General features: G+C 55.0%; 2 protein-coding genes across 6 annotated transcripts; one reads left to right on the top strand and one right to left on the bottom strand.

Annotated features, from left to right (window-relative positions):
- Positions 1-994: 994 nt before the first annotated feature.
- On the bottom strand, positions 995-15,596 carry HPS4 (HPS4 biogenesis of lysosomal organelles complex 3 subunit 2). Of its 4 annotated transcripts, none has more exons than XR_012838158.1 (13): positions 15,390-15,594; positions 14,406-14,496; positions 13,733-13,876; positions 12,617-12,724; positions 12,115-12,231; positions 11,892-11,986; positions 10,512-10,584; positions 9,781-9,814; positions 9,050-9,146; positions 7,685-8,579; positions 4,549-4,637; positions 3,521-3,624; positions 995-2,297 (listed from the first exon to the last, which is right to left on the bottom strand). XR_012838158.1 is itself a non-coding variant. In XM_075769772.1 (13 exons), the coding sequence occupies exons 1-13, from the start codon at positions 15,428-15,430 to the stop codon at positions 2,126-2,128; spliced, it is 2,091 nt and encodes a 696-aa protein (XP_075625887.1). In that variant the 5' UTR covers positions 15,431-15,593; the 3' UTR covers positions 995-2,125. The 4 variants fall into 4 exon arrangements, 3 of the variants coding, with proteins under 3 accessions (XP_075625887.1, XP_075625886.1, XP_075625889.1); XM_075769772.1 differs by having other exon boundaries at positions 3,521-3,629; positions 4,505-4,637; positions 13,733-13,858; positions 15,390-15,593; XM_075769771.1 differs by having other exon boundaries at positions 3,521-3,629; positions 4,505-4,637; positions 15,390-15,592.
- Positions 15,566-17,384, top strand: SRRD (SRR1 domain containing). 2 transcript variants are annotated; one of them, XM_075769787.1, is made up of 7 exons: positions 15,601-15,761; positions 15,849-15,889; positions 15,966-16,102; positions 16,184-16,282; positions 16,385-16,539; positions 16,788-16,833; positions 17,120-17,384. In XM_075769787.1, exons 1-7 carry the CDS (start codon positions 15,631-15,633, stop codon positions 17,342-17,344), a joined length of 834 nt encoding a protein of 277 aa, XP_075625902.1. In that variant the 5' UTR covers positions 15,601-15,630; the 3' UTR covers positions 17,345-17,384. The 2 variants fall into 2 exon arrangements, with proteins under 2 accessions (XP_075625901.1, XP_075625902.1); XM_075769786.1 differs by lacking the exon at positions 15,849-15,889 and having other exon boundaries at positions 15,566-15,761.
- Positions 17,385-18,294: the final 910 nt, after the last annotated feature.

The raw sequence follows: 18,294 nt of genomic DNA, 5'->3' as shown, positions 1-18,294 counted from the left end.
TGTCCCTCTCAGGCTTTCCCTTCAACTTCTTCGTGTTTCCTGACTGAGCACACCACCACTTCCCAAAACACCCGGCTAGGAGACAGCAGGATCTCCCTCGGGGGAGCAGAGCAGTCTGGAGCTGCCTTGCTGCTCCTCCCGGCAGTCCGAGGCAGAGGGAGCCTGGGTCAGGGCTGCCGGGGGGCAGAGAGGGGACAGAGCAGCAGCTGACAGAGGGACCCTCTTGGCTCAGCATGGCAGAGGAGCCCGGAGCATCGCACAACCATCTTTCCTCACGCCTCCTCTCACCACCTCGTCCCTCACCTACACGGTGCCGCTCCAGAACCAAAGCGGCTTGTCCATAACTCGGGGAGGCAGCGCCTTACTCTGTGCCCACTTCCGCATGGGCATCACCGAGGCAGGAGCTCTGCGGGATGGCTGTACTCAGGCTTCCCAATGGGATTTCACATCTACACTGCCGCTGGCCGACAGGAACTGATGGTACTTTGGTGAGGAGCAGTTCCACTCCGGTAGTCCCTGCAAGGAGGACAGCAGGAGCAGGGAGCAGCGCCACATGGCTCTCCAGCTGCCGAAATGCCTCCTCGGCTGCCAGACGACAAATCTGTGCCCAGCCGCCCCTGAGCCAGCAGCTGGCTGTTCCTCTGGAGCACACTGCATTTCCCAGCCAAGCTCTGCAGAGGAGCCCTGCGATGGCACAGCTACCAGGCAGCTGTGACGATGGTGACTTTACCGCGTCCAGCTCCTGGGGGGCCCTGCTAACACCGACACGAGTCTGCTCAGCATTTCATGGAGAAGCCAGTACCACATCTACCCTTAGAAATCTTCTAAGGCCCTGACGTGACCTGCTTTGCAGGAGCGATGGAAGCAACAGGCACTGCCTGTTCAACCCCACCAGTGCAGGGACTCGCCCTCAGCATGGAGCTAACAAGGGGTAACGGGTCATCCAACCCCAAACCCTCACACCGGGGATCACAAACAAGACCAAGCCGCAAGGTGGACTCTGGCCACTGACACGTAGCGCTTGGCTGAGCCTTGGAGACTCCTTTATTTTCACAGTCAGTGATGTGCGCGTAACAGCAGCAGGCTTTGAAACACAGAGCACAGATACAGGTATCCATCACTCGGGTCTAAGCAGCCGTCACCACCCGTCCTCCCCCCAGCAGCTGCTGAGAGGGGACACACCGTCTGTCTGAGCAGAAAGAACATCTGCCGAGGAGCTGCAAAGCCTCTTTGGTCCCATTAGCTTAAGGGGCTCCCACTTGCCTTTTCTGTCAACAGAGTGTAGACAAATGGAGCAGCAGGAGCAAGGAGATGAAACAAGGTCCTCCAGAGGAGGGAGGGGAGGAAGCAGAAGGCCAAGGAGCAGGCAGGAGGCGTACTGCATTGGTACCACCACCATCACCACGGCCCCCGCGAGAGGCTGGCGGGCTACAACTGCGTTGGGGGCAGTGGGGAAGCAACGCTGTGCTGCACGATCACCTATCAGGCACACGTGCGAGGACAAGGAGCTCCCAGAGTCAGCTGCATATAAAAACCTCCTGACAGCGCCTGAGGAGGGTTATGAGTTTTGCAGCACTTGTTCTGTTCCAGTTAGTCGGAGAACATGCCGGCTCTGTTAGTCAAGGTAAGGCATTACATTGTGGCAGGGGATCATTCCTATAGATTAAGAGACATAAATAAAGCCCAAGTCTGACCAGGGCGAGTGTAGGCACAGAACTCCAGGCAGATGCAGTGTCTGACTGACATCTCTGAAAGCCAGTACTGCCCCACAGCCCAGAGTCTGTGTAGCTTAGAGCAAAAGGAGGTTTTACTTTAGGTCAAGGCACTCCAGGGGTCTCTGCCTGCTCAGCAGCACCACAAACAGTCCTACGGTCAATGTAAACCAAGCACCCCCACACAGCTATTTTCTACCTTCAGTCTTTGGCAAGTGCTAACATCAGCAATCCCCTGCACTGGCACAAAAGGTGCTGCAGGAACAGGGCAGCAAGCGTGCCCCTTCCTCAGGGCAAGGCGGGCTGCAGACCCCGCAGACGTAGCACAGAGCCTCCTGCCTCCTATGGAGAAAATGGCTTTGAGATTTTACTTATTGGAGATGAGCTGCAACACGTTGCCTCAGCGCATCAGTTCAAAGCAGGTTCACTCCGTGCTTCAGCAGCTTTTGCTTGGCCTTGCTCGGCAAGCTGAACGCACTGTCGTGAGGGTTGGGAACACCCGAGTTGCGGGACGGAGCGCCCAGCTGCTGGAAGTAGGTTTCCTGGACGGGGTTCCGGCAGGCGTACACGGCTGTGGAGGCGTTCCTAGCAGGGCGGGAGAGAAGGCAGCGGTCAGGGTTTACAGCTTTGTGCAAGATCCCCCTCAACTCACCGGGCTGGGCACTGGGATACTTGTGGCACCGGGCTCTCAGCTACTGAGAGGGACTTCAGGTTGTGTAGTCACACGTGTGATGAAGCTCAGACAACAGACACTGTAACCACAACAGCTCGAGTTGTTGATTAAAAACCCACCACTCAGTATCTACCTGCAAGAAGGCTGGCAAGGAGAAAAGCAAAGGACTCTGTACTCCTCCTTGACGGAGGAAAGCAGCAACTGGTATGTTTGCTGACACCCTTCTGTGACAACTCTCCATAAAAGAAAGCGGTTTTAGTCGTCTTGTTACTCAGTCTGATTCACACATGGAGTTGCTTTTTTTGGGGCAACGCAGAATACGCCAGCTTAGCCGGTACGGGATTTAAGGAGCCAGTCAAACTACAGTGCTGGAGGACTCCTTGTTTAGCAGAAGTGCATGATTCACATTCCCTTGGCAAGCTGTGTCAGAGAAGCGAAACAGTGTAATTCCCAGAAGCATCTTTATTTCATCATGTTTTGGAAAATGAGCACAGCCAGGCAGGCGGCATCTCTGCGTGCTCCCAACATCCCCATCCTCCCTGAGATCCGCTACAGAAACGGGGAGTGCTGTAGCACAAGATCAGCTTTAGCCACGGCTGCATGGAGGGCTCTGCCTGTGATAAGACCATCTTGCCTGGCGCATCACAATTGAGTTTGCCACGCACATTACAGTGTGTTTCCAACCCAGCAAGCCGTGCAAGAAAACAAAATCTAGGTTGCCAATTCTGGGTGCCTTTGGCTCCCAGCCGAGACACAAATTTATTAGGAACAGCTATATTTAAAACTGCATCTTAGAACCTGATGGTGCCAGGAACTGGCAATATTCTAGCATTGTACCTCAATTGAAACCCGTGGCACAACTCAGCTGTGCCTCCAGCTCACTCGCCTCGGTGCCATTCTAGCCTCTCAACACCCAGATCACACTACAGGCAGAATATTAAGTAGCCCACATCCGAAGAGCAAACTTCAGGGAACGAGGCAACACGACTGACCCTCAACAAGAGACACCAGTGCGATTATAGCGCACACCAAACCTCAGCACACCTTAGCGAAGGGGTTCCCCCCTTCTGCCTGTTCCGTGTGCCACACGGTGCTCCTGCGCCTGGAAGAGGAGGGAGCTGTAAGCGCACCTCACCTAATTATAATTTCTGAAGCAGTCGGAAGCTGGTTGAAGTCGGAGTGGATCAGCGTAGCAGCTCTCAGGAAGTGCCGATCCAGAGGGCCAGGTGTGTGCGGCAGGTTGGCTGCAGAAAGGAGTAAGGGGGGTGTTAAAAGCCCACTCTGTGCAGGAGCGTGCCCCCGTTTATGGAGCAGGAAAAGGCAGACCCCTCCCACCGACCCTGGTTATCTGCAGAACAGAGACTGGGTGACACTAAAATCCCAGCGATGAAATTAGCCCGTGACTTGCACCGTGCTTGGCCGCACACGAACAGAAATCCTGATGCACCCTTCCCTGCAGGTACACACGTCAGCAGCGTGACAAGGCAGCCTGAGACCTGGGTTACCCAGAATCACTGGGGTTTCTCTCTTTCCCTAAAGCACTTCTGAGCTGGAGAGAGCCAGGATGCTGCCTGGGAGGCTGCCAGAAAAAGGGAAACATTCGAATGAACTGGAGCAATGCATGTCGATGGTCTACCCAGGGCAGCAGTCCCCAAACTGATGGCTACTACCTGTTCCTAGCTCCAGCTTCTCGTAGCCAGTAATGACTGACAAACACTCTGTTGTACAGTGGGACAAAAGGCATCACACCAGGGGTGAACAAAGTCGGGGGAAGGAGGGTGGGTTTGAAGAGGATGTCAAGTCCCATCCTCAGCCTTAGCCCTTAGCAGAGCCCCAAGCAACGTCATTCCGAGCAAAGCACCGGTGGCAGCTGCTCCATCTCCCAGCAGCCTTGGGCTCTCATCCAAACAAAGTGATCAACAAGCCTTCAGAAGATTATAAACTCACAAAAGACAAAGCTTCCTCAATAGGGCCTTATATCCAGGCTATTTTGTACGAGTTATGGCACGCAACGTTTCTGAGGAGCTGTCTGAAGCATGAGAAAAGGTTATCGTGGGCCCTGTTCCCCTCCCTGTTCCCTCCTCTGAAGCAGCTGCTGTTCCAGAAGATGAAGGCTCACCCATGAGTACGTTCTGAACACAGTCATAGTGAGTGAAGCTGTAGCTTGTCTTGGCTGAGGACGAGGAGTCTTTGGGCAGCGTCTCCCTCAGATGAACCTCGAGGCCGTTCAGAGAAGCCAGACTGCTGTGGTACTGCAGACAGGCAAAAACAGGCAAGTGTTAGAGGGGAAGCCCAGCTTCGCCTAGACCTCCAAGGAGGAACCGGAGGGAGCTCGGGCAACCGATGCCGATGCCAGAGGGACCGGACCCTTCCATGCTCGCGGCTGCTGCCCGGGCTCCACCAGGAACGGCTGGGAAACCTGGGCACAGAGGAAAGCAGGTGAGGCTCACAGCTCACAGTGAGCAGGACAGGGACTCAGAAAATAGCACTCCAGCCTGAAAATAAGCCATTAAATGACCTGATGCTATTCATTACAGGAAAATGCAAGACTCCATTAATTTACCATCAAACATTACTCTCCAGGGCTCATTTTCACATTCTGGCCGTGATTCTCAGCTGCAGCAAGGAACATTCCTTTGCTTACCAGCCCTTATTACACCAGACAGACAGTACAACACAGGACGCAGCTTTACACACTTGGGCTGGATTTAATTGCCAGCAGTGTTTCCCACAGCACCTTCCTAACACACGAGTGAATCTTCTGATGGTCATCCAGCCTCTGCGCTGAGTTTCCAGCCGGCCACAGGCTGCAGGCACTGGGCTATCACCAGAGGGGGAAAAAACCAAAAAAACCACCAAAAAGAAAAGCCAAGGAAACAGCCTCACCCGTGGGGTAACAACAGGCCTGGCACGGAGCAACGGATTCACACAACAATGTACTAACATGAAAGCCAAGCTGGACTTTCAGCAGCCCAGCTGCCCTGGCTGTGCTGAGGCTCCCAGGCAGTAGGCAGGGTGCAGGCAGGGCGCAGGCAGGGCTGGGAAGATTAACTCCATAATCCTCCAGCCTGCCCATGTGCTTTCCCCCACCACAGAGGCTCAAGCCTCCATGCAGCAGGACGGCAGCGCCTGGCCTGCCCTTGACCCCCCTGGTCCCAGAACAGATTTTCGTTTCTGCACAGTGCAAGGAAGGGATAAGAGCTGAGGAGCGGCAGGAAGCGAGCCCCAGAGCCTCCAAAGCCTCCTGCTCTGCGGGGAAAGCCTGCATTGGAAACCGCCCTCCCAAGGGACGATTGGCCCTGCCTGCTGTTCTCAGCTGCACAAGTAGCATATTTTACCCTTCTTTGGTGTCATTCAGGGGCCTCAAAGCATTCGACAAACATTAATTATAACTAAGCTTTGACATCCCTGAGAGCTGAGGGTCATTTTAAATCTACAGATAAACAAAGGAACAGACAAGCTGAGGTTACGCCTCAAATCCACCATGATGCCAGCAGCAGAGAACGGCTCTGCCTCCTCGAACAGTACTCTTCCTCCTGGGATGACGGGACATGCAGAGCATCTCTCCTAAGAGATAGCAAACACCTGCACCCAGAGGAAGGGTGTAGTCAGAACCCAATCACAGTCCAAATCCAAGCTGTGGGAAAGTACGGTTTTACTAAGATGGGATCCAAAGCAAGAGTATGCGAGATGGAAGCAGCGTGTTTGGGAAAAGAGGAACCTGAACGGAACCGGGCTTGGTCAACCCCAGGGCAATGAGTAAAGGAGAATCGACTGAAATGCGACACACCAGTGTCAGGCACTTGATCCTGAGACATAATGAATGACAAATTGAGCCAGGCTGGGCCCACCGCTGGCTTTGCCCAGGCATTTGATGGGAGGAGGATGTGCAACGTGTCACTCACAGAGCTAACCCCCACAGCAAGGCATTGCACACGCCAGCTACATCCTTCAGATGCCCCTTCTCACGGCAGGTCGGACGTGAAGCAGAGCAGAGGCTGGTTTCCAGCCACGGGTGCCACCGGGAAGCACACCACCTCCGAGCACAGCAGGGCTGCAACCAGAGGAAACCCAGAGAAGCTGAGGGTTCCTGTGCAACAAGGATGACCTTCAGCTCTCAAGAGCATCAGTTCCCGCCTGCATCCTCCTCTCTCCCTGCACTGGAGAAGACACAGTAGAGCAGGAGCCGCGGTGCAGCTGCCCGTTTGAAACGGGCAGAAAGGGGACGGAACAATGTGCCATGGTTGGTGCAAAAGGCCACGGCTGCACCTCCTGGCCTCTGCTGATTTTGCAGCAACCCCTTCCTGGGCACGCCAACCTTCACATGCCATGCGGAGGTGGCACCCTCCTGCTCACGGGGGGGGTCACACCACAGCCTCCGAGTCGCAGAGCTGGGAAGAAAGAGGAGTAACCTTGAGGCTCTGTTAGTGCTCGGAGCCAGCCTTAGTCTGAGCTTCCCTCCACCTTCCAGTCTGACGGTTAAAGAAATTAGGTGGTTCCTATGGCAACTGGCATATCAAACAGGCCTCTGCAGCTTTGACTCAGCTCCCTGGCAGGGAAGCAGAGGCCAGGCGGCACTTCTGCGGACTAATGCTTCACCGGGAAACGCCCGGGGCCGGCATGTCCTTCCCCCACAGCCCCACAAGCTGAACTGTGCCGCTTGGCAGGGAAGCCTGCGCACCGAAGCAAATCCTGCACCAGTCATTTGGGGTGGCTCTGGTACAGCACCTATCCGGAGCACCCACCTGGCCCTCTGGCCCCCGAGAGTGGTGCCAGGGAGGAGCAGGCTGGGGACGCGGGCAGCCAGGCTTTCACGCAGAAAGGAAACGCTCCGGGGACTTGCTGCCAGGCATGTCTGCTGCTTCCAGAGCGAAAGGCGGCGACACGCAAAGGGGACGTTAAACAGGGAACACACCTTGCTTTCCAAAAAGCACTACAAAACTGACAGGGTTTCCCAACACATCCCAACTCCAGCACAGGCCTTTGGCAGCCGGCGGGGCTGTCTGACGGTCACACCTACACGTTCTGCTCCGGCACTGGCACCGACAGACAACAACAGGCAACAAGAGTCGCCTGTGAGACAGCGCTCTCACCTCTCAGGCTCGCTGCCTGACGTTCGCAAACAACCTCCCACGTAGCTTCAGTTGCGGTGGTGAACCCTAAGCCAAACGGCTTTGCCTCGCACAGCGCAGAGCAGGCGAGGGAAGAGATGGGAACGGTGATCCAACGCTTGCGCTGTCCCCACCACCCTCAAGCAGCGTGAGTGTACCTGCAGGTGTGGAAGAGCTTTCCCACTTACCACATCTTCAACGGAGCTCCGGTCCTCTCGGAGCTGATCTTCAGCCAGGAGGGAGAGCACAAGCCCCTTAATGCAGTGGACATACAAGCTCATCTTAACTGGTTTGCACCGCATGCCTGACTCCGCACCAGCCTGGGCTCCCAGACTGTGCCCCCTCTCCCCGCTGCTGGGACAGCGCGTGTTCTCTGCTGGGTCACCAGGCAGGCTCTCCTGAACCCCCACAGCCGGCAGCCGACTCCTGCTCGGGAGCCCTGACTGTACAGCCGCCACTGGGCAATCCAAGCCCCACGCACTGCCGCCAGCTGCACCGCTGCTTTCTCCAGAGACGCTGTTTAGGCTCACAGCCCCTTGCTCATCTCGTTCACTCGATTTCCTTCTGCTGAGCTCTTGGGCAGGAGAGCGAACGGCTGGACTGCCAGTGGCTGCAGGACTTTGGAAACTGCATTGCTCAGCATCAGAGTCCACAAGGGATTTCCCCATGCTCTGACTCTCCTGCTCCTGGGCATAAGGGTTTGGAAAGGAAAAGCCTTCCAGGTACAGACCTGTAGGTTGCCCATATTCAGCAGTATGGACTGTGGAGGGGCTTGGCAGCTGCTTTGTGTCTCTTTCTGACGGGAAGGATGCCTTTCTACTGAGCTCTGAACTTTTGCTGTCCAGGCTGCTCAGTTTTGCAGTTGGAGAATTCTTTGTACCGGCTTCCATGTCAGGGAAGCCCTTCAAAGGGCCTGACGGCACAGCATCTTCAGGTGCCACTGTGCCTGAAGCTTGCTCAGGAGACTCCTGCATGGAGATATTGTTCAGGTCTTGGTTTTCATGGACTCCTGTTGATTCTGAAACTGCCTGGGACCACAGAGCATTCTTCTCTCCTCTAGGGCTTGCTGGGGACACAGATGACCTGGCAGGAGATGACAAGTTGATTAAACTACTGAGTAGGATCCGTTTGGAGTTACTACATACCTGATAACACCGTCACCTCCTGGTAGTGTTCAATAGCTGGTCTATTCTCCGCTACAAAGAGCATCTACCTCAGAAAAGGATGGGCTAAGGCCTAACGCGGGTGGAAAGCACGGACCTCTGACACGGCACTCCTGGGAACGTCACTCCCTTACTTACACAGCACAAGGACAGCACTGTGAGCTGAGAACCACCACAACGTTGCAGTTGGTCTTGGGACAGTTCTGCTTTAGGCTGCTTCACACAGAGATATGGACAGCTCAAATTCTGTCCAGCCTGAAAGACCTCAGGCAGCTTTAACAGCCAGATGACAGAGTTTGAGTTAGCGTCAGAGAAAACAGTAAGGACACAGCGCCACGTGTCAGCTCCCTTGCTGCAAAAGCCTCTTCATGCATCAGATTGATTTTCTACCTCGTCATCCACTCCACTGGAAAGTCTCGGAGCATTGAGACTTCATCTTCTGTGAGGAACACCGGGATGATACGGACACCCTGTGGCAATGGAGAATCTGCAAGAGCAATAGAGGTTTGAGGATTAAATCAACGTGGCCCAGCATGAAGAACAGAAGCCAGACTCCATCAGCCCACAGACTTCTGCAGGAGGAGAAGGCATGCTATCATCCTGTATCCTGGGTCCCCACAAACTGACCACGTCTGACTAGGCAGCGCTTTCCCACCCTCCTCACACACTTAATGCCTGACAGAGTTAAATTTTCCCTTAGTATTTTTTTCTAGCCATCCTGGCAGAATATCTATAAACTGATGCTCAAAAACGATGACTGAAGGTTTGGACTGAAAGCATCAGCCATCTGTTTTCAGGGCTCCGTCAGTGGCCAAGTAGGCACATGGGTAACTGGAATTAAAGCAGCATGTTGGGAATCTGCAGAACTGACAAATAAACCCAAAAGAGCAAACTCCTTTGCTCAGCCAAAGGAAGGCACTAGTTCCGATTACACAACCACCACTGGCACGTGCTGACAAGTGGCAGCACCACCCTCAGGGATACACTCCTGCAGCCAGAGTTGGGTGAGGTGATCCCAGAGAACCAGGTTACGCCCCCACTGCCGGGCACACCGCCCCCGAGGTTCCCCACGTGCTGCTGCCGTGCGCTTGGCAACCAGGACTCTGCAGCTGGATGCTCACCAGGCTCCCGCTGCTCCTCACCTCCAGGCTCGCTCTGAAAGAAAAGCCAAGAATCAGCTCTGTGGCGTGACTCAGCCCTTGCCATCGTGCCACCAGGACTTCTCTTCGAGCCCCCTCAGCCTCCCCGCGACTGCAGCAGGGCCCAGACCATCCCCTTCGGCAAACGCTGTGACTGGTTTACCACGCTGGGCAATGATTTGTTCCAAGTCGAGGCAACTTCCCAAGAACCAAAGTACACCTGAAAGCAAGGACAAATTCTACAATTTGTCATTACTGCCTCCTCAAGGCACAAAAACCTGGTTCACTCAACCAGAGTAAGAGCAGAGGCCGCCTTCCGATCTGGATCTTGACGGGTTTTTTTGTAGATCTTGAACCAGGTAAATAATTACTTTTGTCAGGTTTTAACATCAACAGAAACAGATCGATTTGTCACTTTCAGATATTTATTTTGTATGTTCAGCACTAAATACTTAAACTTGGGTAAAAAGCAAATCAAAACATCACATAGATGAGAACTCATAAAATCAGTAACTTAAAGACTGAAAAAAAGCAAATTCCTCATGCAGAAGTCTTGAAACCTTACTAAATCATAACGAATAAAAACTTTTAGCATCAGCACCAACATTTGTCCTTCCCAGTAACAGCACAGCTAAGAGCCACGTGACAAGAGCTCCCAGACTGCATCCTCACGAGCGGGTATCTGCATACAGGGAACATGTTTAGCAACATACCTGGCCTGGAGACTCATCGCCTTGGAGGAGAACTTTGGCAGTGAGAGGAGGCGGCAGCTGGGTGCTCACAATCCTAAAAGGACAAACCAAAGCCATCCATGAGCAGAGCGTCATCTCCTGAAGCTCAGGCGCGGACTCCCATCACCCAGTGCGTCAGGACGGGCAGAGCCAGCAGCAGCGGCACACCAGACTTTCACTCGTACTCTGAGCAAAACTGGCGGTGCCACAGGGCCCCGCTTCGCAGCTAGGTAATCCCCGGGGAGTCTCTGGGGTTCCAGCGCACCCGCCGCTCCCGGCCCTGCCAGACACTCTGCAAGGTTGAAGGGGCAGCCCCAGACACAGGCTGGAGCTAACGCACCCCCCGCACAACAGGAACACGTGCTGAACGACTTTTATGAGTGCTGGAAATACGCCACAACGTGTGCGTCTTTCCAGGTCGGACAGAGGCTGGCCAGGCATCTTTAAGGGAATGATCTCATGCGTGCAAGCAGGACGCTGAGCAGGAGTCACTGCCGCACTGTAAGCTGGCAGCGCGGTGCGGTGGCAGTGGACATCTGACTTGAGAACGGAGTCACGTCCTGCGCCTGCCCATCACCAGAGCGTGTGCGTGTGTGTGTGTCCGGTCTGCCTGGTAGAGATTTTTCTTTCACCAAATGTCATCACAGTTCTCTGAACAACACTGCACGTTGTGGCGTATTTCCAGCACTCATAAAAGTGTTACAGAAACAGTCTATGCCAAAGCAAAAAGGTGCTTGGGTGTCATTGCCAAGAAATTCTCGGAATCCCCCACCTCCCATCTTTCAAGGCCACCTTTCAGGCTTTCCTTGATGTCGGTCAGTGCCACATCTGCAGCATCTCCAGCTATCATTAGTGTTCAGTTGACATGAGCCAACGTTTCTCATGGGAAATTCTGCCTTATTCTTCTGTGCACTTTCTACTAGTATAGATGGTGGTCCTGGCCAACGGGTCAGTCAAAAATACATACAGACACACGCACTGTATTTGCAAGATTGCAAGGAGAACACTAACGAGAAAGAATAATATTCACACATCTCTCTTTTTCTTGGTGACTTCTACCTAAAAAGAAGTTCAGTCTTCATGTCCTGCTGAATATCAAGGACAACAGATTACTATTAAAACCCAAACCCTGAGTTTCTTCGTGCCTCCATCTCTCCTACTGCTAAACACAAGGAACCATTTATCCTCTCTGGAACGCACCAGCAGCCAGAGATTACCTTGCCCGAAGCACCGATGTTCCTGCCAGTGACAAACAGTCCTGTGTACAGCCAGTGCCCTTGCCCTGCTCCCTGGGCCCGCGGCCCTGGGCAGGGGCAGATCCGACGTGCAGGGTAAGCCTTTAGGCAACGCCCGCTTACTTACAAGCCTCTGTAGAGAATGCAGCCTGCCAAGACGTGGGGAGATCGCTGGCAAGTTTGCAAGATGAGAGCTGCTTTCAGTAATAGCAGGGGGTCCACCTAGACAAGGAGAGCCACAAGAATTGAGGCCAGAGAATCCCAGGAAACGCTCAAAGCAGCAAATAAACACAAACCCAAGAGCTTTAGGGCAGCTCTAGAGCCAGACGCTGCAAAGGACAGGCTTTTACCTTGGTTTTGTCCAGATTCCAGAGAGAATTGAAAATCTTGTGGAGGTCACTGGTGGTTTTTTGGATGTGTTCAATATATCTGTCCCACTGCCTGCTCAGCCTCTCCTGAGAAAATGCCTGCGGACACAAAAACCCACACAGCTGCATGGGCCTTAACGCATTCGGATGGTTCGATGCAATCAATCTGGGATGGTACCTACAAGTGGCCAAGCTTGTGAGGATAAGTAAGAAGATGATATCAAGAGGAAACTACTTTAGACTGAACATCTGTGAAACTTCTAGCAGACACCCACAGTACCTCGGTGCAATAAGGAGGGTGGGCCTGTACGCTTTCCCAGGTCCCGATTCCTTGGTATGTGAGCTTGCTCTGACCTTTGCAAGTAGGAAGGTGGTGTAAGGGAACTTGCCAGCACACGTGTGCCTGGGCACAGCTCGGCCAATATGGCAGATGTGCAAGATCTCTTCCTAGGCAGAAACCTCACGGCTGCTGATCTTTAATTACCATGTATGCACGGTGCACAGGTCCATTGTAGAAGGTGAAGAGGCTGATCAGCTGCTCCAGAAACCGTCTACAGCTGACATCAGGGAGCTCAACAGCACAGCCCAGAACCTTTAACACAGAAAGCCATGAATGAAGAATGTTTACTGCCAAAACCCAGGCACAGCAGGTGAGAACAACTCTCATCGCTTTCAAATGAGTATCAAGGGCGTGCAGGCAGTTCTGTGGCAGGCAAACAACCCCCAGATTCACAAGGCAGATGAAGATTCAAAAATATCCACAGAAGTGCCCTGGCACAGACAGGATAAATAAACGATATCAGAAATCCAGCCTTTTAGACACACTCCCTTCCCATGTTAGACGACCTAGCTCGGTGCTCTAATAGCTAAGAACGTTTTCCTGAAACTAAGTACTTAAAAATATTCAAATTAACTTGTTATTTACAGCGATGTAGATGCTTCATTTAGTTCTTGAGTTGCCAAGAGAAAGAGAAGCACCAGGCCTTCTGCCTCAGAGAGCACTCCTGGGAGCACTGCAACTCACTAGGTCTGACCACTCGTAGCCGTTTCCAGGAGATGGTTTGGGGCATTTTTGTCACGACTCGGCCGCACACCGCTCTTTACACACTAAATGTCTGCTGACGCTGACAGAGCTCTGCAGTGCGGAACACTGAGGGTTAGAAGGAAAGAACGGCCAGACTACCAAATAGGGAGACAGAGTCCTTATTATAAACTGCAGCCCACGGAATCCTGTTTCCAGTCATTGCCAGTATCCCAGGGATACACATCACGATGCAGAGCTCAACGCTTTACAGCCACCGCCAGGCACATCTGAAGGAAAGGTGCTGGGTGTGGACACACGAATGAGGTACGTGAAGCGTTTTACAGAACAGCTGAAGTGACTGCCATAGCACATGGACGTAGGCTGCGGAAAACAAAGTTAAAGTTACCTTGCAATGGAAAGTTGTGCATTGCAAGTTCCCACCCTAGCTCTCCCCAGGTCTATCTGGGTGCAGCCCATGCCCTGAAAAATAAAAAAGCCCTCTTTGTTTGATACGGTAGGTAGGTCAGGCTCTCCCACTGTTTGTGCTCTGCGACTGCCTCCAGGTCTCAAACTCACCCACAGATAGTCTCCGTCCACTACAACTGCAAACTTGAGCTTCCTCAGGCGAATGAGACTCGGAGGAACTCCAGAAATCTCCGTCATGCAGCGCACCACTCCGGCGATCTGTCCGCACAGCAGTTCCTGCTGGTCAGGGAGAGTCTGTTGAGGAAGGCAGGGAAGATAGACTTTTCTTCTTTCCTTTTAAAAGGACTTGGAACAAAAAAATCACTACCGTATGCATGTACAAATAAAAATGAATTATAAGTTCAATTATAAATCAAACGCAGTAGCACAAGCAAATTTCTAAGGAAAAAATAATCAGATCGCTTTTTTCAGGCAGTACGAGGGCCTAGAGCTTATTTAGAGCACCTTTCGTCCCTCGTGTGCATTTATTTATCACCAGAACAAACCTGGACTCTGCTGGACAATGCCACTGACCAGAACGCGCAGTGAGGGAGCAGTACACCAGCACCATGCCCGCCTCAGAAGCCCAGGGAACTCCGTGCACCGAGTCCTGTGGAGCCCCACTCCACTCCGCCTGGTTCTAGTTCCACAAGTTTTCTTAAAACTTTTGTGAACACTAAGTAAGAATTAACCCAGAGCTCCACCATTCCCAAACCAGAATCATCAGCGCTGACTCACCCCACGGGCATTCCTCTACAGACACTGAAATAAAGGCAGACATTACCTGAGAAGGATAAAAATAGCAAATCCCGGCACTTGTAGGATCTCCTTCTTCCTTAACCTTTGACCCATCATAAAGGAAAAAGTAATTCCACCTAAAAAAAGCAAAGTGTTGGCAGAAACAATGGCATGTTTGAAAACAGTTATGCTTCTCCCTCTCCTTTCTATTGTTTCAAGTAAAGCACTAAAAAGGTTATTCCAAACGAGAGACACGGTTCTTACACAATTACACCGAGTTTAGACACGACAGCAGCACTAGAACGGTCCCACACTATTAAATTTGACCATTTCTGTGGGTTTAAGATGGGTTCGATAGCTCCGCAGCTACGACACGAGGAAGGAGATGCGGGCTGGAGACACCCTCCTACGCCGAGCACGTGGAATAATTCTCGTTAAGCACGAACCACGCGCCGTCCAAACAGCTCCCGCGACCCGCTGCTTTTGGTTCGGTTGCTGACCGTACAGGACGGGCCCCGAGGAGCGTGAGGCAGAGGTGTCCTTCAGGGGACGGCTCCGCAGGCCCCCGCTCGGAGGAGGCCCGCAGCGAGTGACCCCGCCTGCCCGCACGTACCGGGCGGGAGCTGGGACCGGCCCCGGCACAGGAGCTGCCCCGCAGACCGCGAGGAAGCCTGGAAGAGCCGCAAAAGGCAGCTCGGCAGGTGACCCCGAAGAGCATAAACTGCTGCCTGACCAAGGCTCAGCCGGCCTCGGGGCGTCTCCCGCCCCCCGGAGCGATTCCCGGCCTGGCCTCGGGGTGCCGGCCTGGCCTCGGGGTCCCGGCTCCCGGCGGCTTTCCCAGAGCCGTTTCCCCGCCGGGACAGCGCTCAGGACGGGCTCACACGCCACGCGTGACCGCACGCAGCCCCGCACCGCGGCCCTCCGGGCAGGAGCAGCGCCGGTGTCTCCTCCGTACCGACGAGCCGGCGGCGGGGACAGGGACCGGGAGAGCCCCGCGGGCGCGGCGGGAGGCCCGGGGGAAGGGGCTCACCATGGCGCCGAGCCGGACTCCGGCGCGGCGGGACGGGCCATCGGTCGGCGGCGGGCTGGCGGCGGCCGGGCCGGGCCGGGCCGGGCCGAGCGAAGGGCTGTCCCTCCTGGAGCGGGGAGGGGGGAACCCGCCGCCGGGGCTGAGCGGCCCGGCCTCCTGCCGCCGCTTCCGGGGGGCGGCCCGCCGGTCCCATGACAGCGGCACGTGACCGCCGGCGCTACGGCGGCCGGGAGGGCGGGACATGGCGGCGGCGGGCGGGTGGCGCCCGGCGGGCGGGCGGAGGCGGCGGCGGGGCCGGGCGGGCGGAGAGGCGGAGGAGGAGGAGGAGGCGGAGGAAGGCGGCGCGGTGCTGCGGAGGCTGCGGGAGGCGCGGTGAGTGCCCGGCCCCGGCCCGTCTGGTGGCGGTGTGTCCCCCCGCCCCGGGCTGCCGGGCCCCGCTGACCCGCGCTCTCCCCGTAGGGACGATCTGCTGAGCTCCGGCTTCTGGGCGGCGAGCGCCGGTGCGTGCGTGCGGGGAGCGGGGCGGGGAAACGGGGCCGCCGAGCCCGGGGCTGACGCCTCTCTCCGTGCCCGCAGGAGCCGTGCGGGCCCCGCTGGGCGGCAGCTCGGAGCCGCCCTCCCGCTGCGTCTGCTACGGCCTGGGGCGGTTCAGCGGCTGCCCCGCCGCCCGGCTCCAGCTGGCCTTCCTGCTGCTGCTGCTGGAGGAGCTGGGGGTGAGGACGGGGCGGGGATTGGGGGGGGGGGTGGGGGGGTGTCCCCGCTGCCCCCCGCCCACGGCCGCTCCGTCCCCGCAGGTGCCGCCCGGGCGCTGCTCGCTGTTCGACCCCGTCTTCTCCGCCCGGGAGCTGGCGGCGCTGGCGCGGCTGGGGCTGCGGCTGCTCCCGGACAACGAGGTGAGCGGGGCACCCCCACACCTCCCCCCCCTTCCCCTTCCCCAGCGACCTGCCCGGCTGCCGGGGCCCCGTCGGTAACGGGACCGGGCGGTTTGGGCGCAGGAGGGGAAACACGGCGTGGAGGGCTCGGGCACGCTGTTTTACATGGTGCACTGCGGGAAAGCCCTGTACAACAACCTGCTCTGGAGGAACTGGTCCGCGGGGGCTCTGTCCAAAATGGTCATCATCGGGAACAGCTTTAAAGGAATGGAGGAGAGGTGTGTGCACCCCCCGGAAGGTTCTGCTGCCTCCAGCAGCGCTTTCCTCTCCTTGCTTCCTTGAGTCCTTTTTTTTTTTTAACGTTGCTTCTGACAGCGATTTCCAGATTTTGCTCGTTTTGAACTCGCTGCCCTGGTTGCAGTGATCAGCCATCTCCCACCCTTCCTCTCCCCAACGCCCGTTCAGAAAAGTTGTACCAATTCCACGGGCGTGGTGTGTCTAATGCCCTTACCTTGTGTCATTCCAGATTGCTATCAAGAATATTAGAGAGAGATTATTCTTACATAGCAAAGGTAGGAGCCACTAGTTTTTTAACATTATTGTTTGTGTTGACAAAGCACCTTTTAATGAGAAAGGATATTAATTGCAGCTGGAAAGAGGGTGGTTATTTTTAAAACCTTTGTTCCTGGCTGCTACAATATAAAAATGAATCGCTTTAGGATCATTCTACATTATCTGCAGAACACAGTGTGCACAGGGGTTGAGGTAACACCATCCTCATCTTCACCCACTCTTAACTGAACTTTGCAGAAAAGTTCTTCCGCGTCGTGCAGAACCTTTTCCCCAAATGCTCTTTAGGTCTTGAAAGGGACGGAGGAAGTGGCGCTCCCCGCGCACCCCCGGTACCTGGACACCTTTAATGACACCTCCGTCCACTGGTTTCCCTTGCCAAAACTGAAGGAGCTCTCCCCCGAGGTCTGGGATTTCGTGGAGGAGCCGACGTACGAAGAATGTGACGACCTGGAGATCATCAGGAAGGAGGACAGCGCTGACGGGCGCAGCCCCGCTGCCGCCAGGTCCTGACCGCTCTGCAGCGGGGCGGCCTTGGGGCTGCGTCTCTTCCACGGCAGCTTCTGCGCGGCCACGCCGACGCTGCCATCGTGCTCCGCCAAAAGTGGTGGCACCCGAACGCCGAGCCTGATGGGACGTTTTTGTATCTTAATTATTTAATAAAAGGTAAAGCTGTGCGTTGCCTATACTCGCTTACCTGCAGTGAACAAATTTAACTAAAACCTGCCTTTTAAGCCATCTGTACTGCATAACAATTGCTATTTTGATCCCCTCCCCTTTCATGAACAATTCAAAGCCTTCGCATGTACTGCAGACCATTTGAAGCATCAGGAAGGGGGAATTATTTGAGAGGGGATTGCAGTTGAAGGTATTGGTATCTAGTTCCAAATGCAGGCTTACAAAAGCTTTCTCGGAGGCAGGGGCTGTGCTGTTCAGTGCTACTGAAATCAGTTCCTTAGCTGATCCTCTGAAGAATCGGATCATCTCCCTCTAGGGCAAAAAAGCCTCGGTCTCCCTCCCTCACCTCAGTGCCCAGAACTGCTGCAGTCCCACAGCACGCATTCTGTGAATTTACTGGAAAAAAATTCCCCCCCTTCCAGCACTGACAGGGCAGAGAGGGCTCCTGGAGCGGCACCCGGCTGAAGGAGAGGTGGGATGAGTCCTGGCTGCGCGTGGCAGAGAGGAGCCCCTGCGTGAGGAACACTGTCGGGACAGTAACTCTCACGCCAGAGCAGCGCAGCGGGCAAGGAGGAGCTGTGATACCTTCAGGACTCAGCTAGACCAGCGCTCGCTTATCTGCTCTTGGAGCAGACTGACCTCCATGGTCCCTTCTGAGCTGCTGCTAGAGCCCTGATGCAGGTGGCAATTGTACAAGCACCAGAACTGCTTGTTCCTCCCTTAGCACAGACTTCCACCTGTAATTTCATCTCTTGACATTGCCTGAACAGCTCTTCTAAGAAAAA

Source organism: Balearica regulorum, chromosome 17 (assembly GCF_011004875.1).
Source record: "Balearica regulorum gibbericeps isolate bBalReg1 chromosome 17, bBalReg1.pri, whole genome shotgun sequence".
NCBI lineage: Eukaryota > Metazoa > Chordata > Aves > Gruiformes > Gruidae > Balearica > Balearica regulorum.
The sequence above is the reverse complement of the archived record's forward strand: the minus strand, read 5'-3'. Positions and strand labels throughout refer to the sequence as shown.

Coding starts and splice junctions, on each gene's coding strand:
- HPS4 (XM_075769771.1), bottom strand. CDS start 15,430: ATGGCCCGTCCCGCCGCGCCGGAGTCCGGCTCGGCGCCATG. Junction 11,987..12,114: donor GGAATCTGGACAAAACCAAG/GTAAAAGCCTGT, acceptor CTCCTTGTCTAG/GTGGACCCCCTGCTATTACT. Junction 4,638..7,684: donor GGAGCTCCGTTGAAGATGTG/GTAAGTGGGAAA, acceptor GCCTGTCTGCAG/TACCACAGCAGTCTGGCTTC.
- SRRD (XM_075769786.1), top strand. CDS start 15,581: ATGACAGCGGCACGTGACCGCCGGCGCTACGGCGGCCGGGAGGGCGGG. Junction 16,283..16,384: donor GGCTGCTCCCGGACAACGAG/GTGAGCGGGGCA, acceptor GTTTGGGCGCAG/GAGGGGAAACACGGCGTGGA. Junction 16,834..17,119: donor ATTATTCTTACATAGCAAAG/GTAGGAGCCACT, acceptor AATGCTCTTTAG/GTCTTGAAAGGGACGGAGGA.